Source organism: Aplidium turbinatum, chromosome 2 (genome assembly GCF_918807975.1).
Source record: "Aplidium turbinatum chromosome 2, kaAplTurb1.1, whole genome shotgun sequence".
NCBI lineage: Eukaryota > Metazoa > Chordata > Ascidiacea > Aplousobranchia > Polyclinidae > Aplidium > Aplidium turbinatum.
The window spans coordinates 45,341,228-45,348,049 of record NC_137473.1 but is presented as its reverse complement, the minus strand read 5'-3'; the positions used below and the strand labels follow the sequence as shown (position 1 = coordinate 45,348,049).

The following is a 6,822-nucleotide window of genomic DNA, read 5'->3' as shown; positions in this document are numbered from 1 at the left end:
AATTAAAGGTAATGACCTCAAACGTTGGAGTATTAAAATTAGAAGGGGACGAGTTTTGCAATTGAAAAGAAAGCAATCAGCATGCAGCAAGATGTTAGAATATCATGAAAGTAAAGAACATCAACAACCGATGGAAATTTTCTTTTTTTCTGGATTTCTTGGGGTGTTCAGTGAACACCCTGAATATACGCCACTGGATCGCAATAGTTGCAGTTGAACTGGTTGAACAATGCTCATTGCGTAACAATGCAATTTTTTCTGGCAATGTTGTAGACTGGACACAGTTCGGAAACATCAGTCAAGAGAGTGAAAAAACTAATGAGATGAATTACAATAAAGAAAATGCAGGTAATTCGCCTAATCATGTGACAAGCTCAAGAAAAAGGTTTACAAACTTTGAAGCCTGTTGATAAATGTTATGTACTTTGCAGGGCATGCAATGTGTGAATCAATGAATTTTTTGTTGTAGCTGGTTTTATCAATAATAAATCACAGTGAAAAAGTTTATATTTGTTTTACAAAAACTATCTATTTCAAGTTAATTTGAAGTGAAGATGGTTGGTTCGGCATTGAAGAGACTCATGGCTGAATATAAGCGTAAGTAGTAATTTTTTATTGTAAACAAAATAAATCAAATTCGAGCAGCTGACTAGACGACCAAATGGTCTTTTGCTGCTCCTGGTTAATCAGATTGAATTTGTTAACACTGAGCGTACTTATGCTTTCCTCTATGTTCATGAACTGTTTTTTATTGTGATGTAAGCTTATTGTGTATCGTATTATTGTAGAATCTGATTGGAAAATAAAGTTATTTCTCTCTCGAGTCTAAACAAATAGGCTAATCACAATATACAACATCGGTATTGTATTTTCTACGGTATCGTATAAGTCAATAGGCTAGTGGCCTAGGGCTGACATGAACAAAATTATTTAACATACAATGCCTAATTGATGCATATTGCATACCAATATTGCTTTAGTATGATACAATAACCAAAATTTTGGTATTGTTTTTGTGTGTCTTTTTACCTAGTCACTTTGATATTACATAGCTGTTTACTTTTGCGTGTGTGTCACTGTTGATACCTTTGTTAATCTTAATATTGTTATTATCTTTATTATTATAGTTGTTTACTGTACGTGATTGAAAGATGAATAAGCACTCTGCTTACAACATCTCATATATTATTATTGTCATTATAATTGTAGGCCTACAAAACTTAATTACCTTATATGAGTAGCCTAGTTAGGGACACACAAGAAGATTGTGTTTTGCATGTTATGTTATTTGTAGAGCATGTTATTTGGCCTAGTTTATACTTTCAGTTCATTGTCAATAACAAATTGTAGCCCATTATTACTTTTTGTTATTTTGTCTTGTAATGAAAGCACTTAGTTTCTGTGCATACCGTACCTCTGTTTCATATTCTACTTGAAGCGGGTAATATTTTATGTATGTTTGCTTAATTGGAACATTACAGTACTGGTTTTGTAGTTTTGTTTGAACAGCACAGCTCACATATATATATTTTTTTTCAACCTTACAGTATTTTTAACAAATGGTTGATGTTCTTTACTTAAAAGACATCAGACTGCTATAGTATTTTTTAGTTGTAAAAATAAATGTTATTTTTGACGATGATGTGTTGTTTAGTTTGATTGTACAGCAGATAAAACATTAAAGTTTTGTAGTTATGTTAGAAGTTCTGTTTAAGGTTGAGTTGGAGCAGTGTGTTTTCCACTTTACATAAAGTGTGCTTGCTTCTGAAAGGATTTTATTGGTAGAACTTTTATTTAGGCTAAGTAATTCTAGAGTTGTTTTTGCTGTTGACATTTTTCTACTTTTTCTGAAATATTTTCTGGCTTTTAGTATTGTATTGCAAACATTCTTTCACATGAAAATGTATAACTGTGTTACTTTCCATTTCAGAGCTGTCAATAAATTCACCTGAAGGAATTGTGGCAGGGCCAGTAAATGAAGAAAATTTTTTTGAATGGGAAGCCATGATATTGTAAGATACTAGATACTATATATAGCTCTTATAAGACACTTCGCAGCTTTATGGGACACTCTTGGGACCAAACCATTTGGTCATTACAATCGAATCAACATTGCCATATTAACTAAAGCTGCTGTAAACCAACCTAGATTAACACAGTTAGACAAAAAATGGCTAAAACTCATTATTATTTTACTCGAATAACATGAGTTAAACAAAAGTAAAACAAACTCAAAATTTCCATTAGGTAGTGGTAACTAAATTATTTAGATAAAATATATGCAATGGTTATGGGAGTGTAAAATTCAGTAGGCCTATTGTCTCACTGTGACTTATTGTTCTATGTTGTTTAACATGCATACATCCAGCATGAGAAAAATCTTCATGGAAAATAGACAAAGTAAGGAGTGACATGTGCGCAACCTATAAAACTAAATGGTACAATTATACCAAAATGCAAAAAAAAGGGTGTGATTTGATTGTTATACCATACTGTACTGTATGATGAGATAGATGGCAAACGAGTCATATAATCCAAAGTTTGTTCACATTAAGCAATAAATTGCGTACATGGTTAAATTTTGTCTATACCAGATTGGTCACTAAAACAGTTTGTCATATAATCCATGGTCAATGGTCATGTCTGGTAGCTTTTATTGTGTGCTGTTATTCTGAGATTTTTGTTTGCTTAAAAAACTTGAAAAATATTTTTATTTTACCATGAGTGCAATTTTAGTATTTAACTGCACGATCAAATAAACTTTGCAGAGGTCCAGAAGATACTCCATTTGAAGGTGGAGTGTTTAGAACTTGTTTACACTTTCCTACGGATTATCCTATGAGTCCCCCAAAAATGAAGTTTATTTCTGAAATTTTTCATCCTAACAGTAAGATTTTGTTTTTGTGTTTATTAAACATTAAATTCTGCATGCTTTTTTTCTAATTACTCTGAAGCAACTTTATACACTCCACTTTTATGTTACTGCATTTTGAAATTGTGGCTGTTTTTTTCAAATGAGTTGGCAAAGTTTTAGGTTAGTGTTATTGGGATTAAAACCTCCATAAAACAGTTCACTACTCACTATTCCCCAAAAATTTTGACATCAATTAAGTGTGTTCTAAAATAAAAGCTGTATCAGATCAGTCTGGCATGATTCAAATGACTCCGAATGGAATGATGCCATCCGTGTGCCAGTGCCTCCATATTCAAATGACGCATAATTGTAATGACTTCTTACTCAGACAGCAAAATCGGTCATTTTAACTTTCAACGTCTTTTTGATTACATGTAAAACCAACAGATTTTGCTGTCTGGGTACCTGAATAACCACATGGCGTTTTGACTCATTATCTGAATAATGCACGTCACTAGTTGTGATCAAAAGTGAGAAAAACTAACTGGTAAAGGTGATCAGGTACTATGACACTTCCTCAAATGGGCGATCAACCTAACACAGAAAGCAATCATTAAGAAAATAAATCAATAGTTTTTTTTCAAGTCTGAACCTTAAACCATTTGACCAGGTTAACACACACAATAGTATTTCAAATTTTTTTTAATATAATTTATGTTGTGGAACCGGTTTTCTTCCTATAGGATTCATCAGCACAACTGGATCGAAACGAAATTCACTAGTTGTGGAGAATGAGATGTAAACTCGTCTTCCTTACATACACCTTCAGAGTTTTTAATTTCATCCAAGCTCATTTTGTCGAAATAGGTTTTTGGAAGCTCTCATGCAGAAACAGTTGTTTCCTTTTTCACAATCTAACTGCAATATGCAAATCTTTATTTCTTATTTGAGATTTACTGCTTTCGTAGCAAATAGTTTGGCAATACGCTACATTCAACAATCAACAGGGTCTATCATTTTTTGTTTTGATAGGGTTTATTGTTGATTTTTTAATTGAACTTTATGTCTCAGAATTTCAAGTCATAATTTAATTGACCAACATTTTTATTATTTTCTTTGCTGCTGATTGAAACAAAATCTTGTTTTCAAGAGTAGTAGTAGTAGTCGAGTTTTAATCCGGTGATGTCCCCGTTACCGAGGGTGGCCGGATTCACCTACAAGTGCCGCAATCGCCTTCACGGTTCACACCTTGCCTCCATATCGATCTGTGAAACGCATCCTCTCTTGTCAAGCCCACTTTGCTGCTTTCCTCCTCAACTTGCCTTTTCCACGTTTTCTTGGGTCTTCCTTGTTTTCTACGACCCTCCACTTGCAACTTCAGCGCTCTTCTCAAAACATCATCTTCATTCCTTCTCAAAACATGCCCAATTGCCCATACCACCTCACTTCATTCGCTTTCGCCAACTTTTCAACATTCTCATTCAACCCAAGCAAAGCAAGTTCATAAGTTCTTCGGTATTCCTTTTATCCATCAGCTTCACACCACACATTGCTCTCTCAGTTCTTCTTAAAATCGCCAATTCGTTTTCCCGTAAGCACCATGCACCCACTTCCTGCATTTCGTACACTTAACAGAATGTGCCATCACTCTTCTTCCACATATGTAGGTCAATTTTGCTCATTGTTATTTCCCCTTCCGTTCCACTTATTACGATCTTTGTCTTTTTGATGTTGATACGCATACCTTTACACTGAAGCGACTCCTTCCACTTCTCGTTGTTAAGAACTATTCATAAATTATAGCAGAAAATAAACTGAGATTCGAGTAAATAAAATAAGTCCCCCTCCTCCCTATTGTAAGAATACTGTGAGAGGGCACATAATAATCGGAATGGCCCGTTTCGGTGAGTTCCCTATTCGGTGAGAGCATTTTTCGGTGAGGTGCAATCAATGTGAATGTAAACTCCGTTTAAGATTCACCAAAATATCCTTGCATGAGTCCTTTCTCATTACGCCTTGCTTAAATCACATGATTCAGTTGTGATGATTTTCAGCAACAAGGTGACTTTAGTTTAACTTCCTTACAGTCTATCCTGACGGACGAGTGTGCATATCGATCCTTCATTCGCCTGGTGACGATCCAATGGGCTATGAGACCAGTGCCGAGCGATGGTCCCCTGTGCAAAGCATCGAGAAGATACTGCTATCAGTGATGAGCATGCTAGCAGGTATTTGCATGTGGCAACTTACCTCTAAATCTAAGTGGGATTCACACTTCTTTCAAAGATTATTATACAATTGCACTGTCATTTTCAAGTTTTTGTCGTGTTGAAACGCCGTTTGGCAACTAAAAACGGAGCGAACTCCATAAATAAAATTTTTCTTGCTCTTTAAAGCATCTACGTGCACCATACTTACGATTACCTACCAACTTAGCTGTCAAAGGCTAATGTATCTTGCATATTTTTAGAACCTAATCCTGAATCTGGCGCCAATGTTGATGCATCAAAGATGTGGCGAGACGACAGGGCTCAATTTAATAGAAAAGCTGAACTGTTAGTGCGGAAGTCATTGGGTTTACCTGGGAATTTATAAAAAAACTTCAGTGTTTTTGTGCAATTTTCTGAACGTCATCCTATCGGAATTGTAAACGAACTGTCAATCAACAGGACGCTTGAAGTTCACGAATGAAACAACGCAATCACGAAACACAGAATGAGACTGTTCACTAGACATTTTAATCATACAATAACTTTGCGTTCTTCTGATCACTGCAGACTAGGCTACCATAAGACGGTTTCAGCACGACTGGCTTTATCTTTGGTGGCCATTTTGCTACTAAACACGTAGTTTTTACCTGTTTAAGCTCGCTTGATAAAGTCAGTTGTGAAGTCAATTAGTGAAGTAAACAATTAAAAAAGCAATCACTGAAATTTTGCTCTAAAGTCATGTAGGCCACGTCATTTTGTACAAGAGTACAGCCGTTAGTAGAAATTGTTTAATTTTATGCGACTCGTCTCGTCCTACCATCGCCATTAGTTCAGTTTGACAATGAAGAGACCGACACGCACATGCCGGGCGCGTTGGTTTGTTGAAACGGTCATACACTGCATGATTTTGGACAACCTTCTTGATCTTTTCGCTTATCTGAAGAAGCAACTGTATTTAACGGAAAAGAAACTGCGCAAAATGGTGGGAATAATTTCATAAGAATGACATTTACAATGGACGTGTCGATGATGGTGATTTTTGAGTGGAATTGTGCTTTTGGTAGTGCGTGTAGTAAAGAATGTATGACATTTATATAGAGTTACTGTAAAAAGCTGTTTTGACCTGGAGATGCAAAGATTTTGTTAGAATTAAAATTAGGAGTTCAGCTCTTCAAAATGAAGCTCGTTATAAAAAAATTTAATTTGAAACGAAATCGAGACAACGAATTTTGCATCGTAATCGTAACAAGCTATTTTTTGTCATGTCATGTTTGTCATGTCAAATAAAGTCATGAGAATGAATTGTTAGCACATCGCTTTGGATTCATAACGACAATTATCACAACACAAAACGATCTTTCGAAATAATATCAACGCAAAAAATTGTGCCGTAGCAGATAATTGAATGTTGGTTTCGAACAACCCTTGTTCAGAAGCGCACTTACGCAAACCTTGTCATAACGCGTATAATCACGTTTCGCGAAACGAGGCATTTTTCCAGCCTCGGTTCAACTAGTTTGGACTATAAGAGTTACATGTCTATATTTTTGAAACACTTACATTTTCTGTTTCATAAGATTTCTGTTTCTTTGACACTGTCTGCTTTGTAAAGCGCTGAGGAGCAACGCATTCTACGATGGATACAGCGCTATGTAAAAACGAACATTATTATTATTATAAGCATGAATCGTAAACAAATAATAAAATTTTAAGGAAAGCGTCTCACGGTACTGTATTACTTAACGTCTATCGTGCAGG

General features: G+C 35.2%; 1 protein-coding gene across 1 annotated transcript; it reads left to right on the top strand.

Moving 5' to 3' along the window:
* The first annotated feature begins 327 nt into the window (after positions 1 to 327).
* On the top strand, positions 328 to 6,709 carry LOC145787443 (ubiquitin-conjugating enzyme E2 G2-like). Its single transcript, XM_082599188.1, has 6 exons — positions 328 to 348; positions 432 to 597; positions 1,931 to 2,012; positions 2,769 to 2,887; positions 4,942 to 5,082; positions 5,325 to 6,709. Exons 2-6 carry the CDS (start codon positions 555 to 557, stop codon positions 5,447 to 5,449), a joined length of 510 nt encoding a protein of 169 aa, XP_082455314.1. The 5' UTR covers positions 328 to 348; positions 432 to 554; the 3' UTR covers positions 5,450 to 6,709.
* Positions 6,710 to 6,822: the final 113 nt, after the last annotated feature.

Coding starts and splice junctions, on each gene's coding strand:
- LOC145787443 (XM_082599188.1), top strand. CDS start 555: ATGGTTGGTTCGGCATTGAAGAGACTCATGGCTGAATATAAGC. Junction 598..1,930: donor ACTCATGGCTGAATATAAGC/GTAAGTAGTAAT, acceptor TTTCCATTTCAG/AGCTGTCAATAAATTCACCT. Junction 5,083..5,324: donor AGTGATGAGCATGCTAGCAG/GTATTTGCATGT, acceptor GCATATTTTTAG/AACCTAATCCTGAATCTGGC.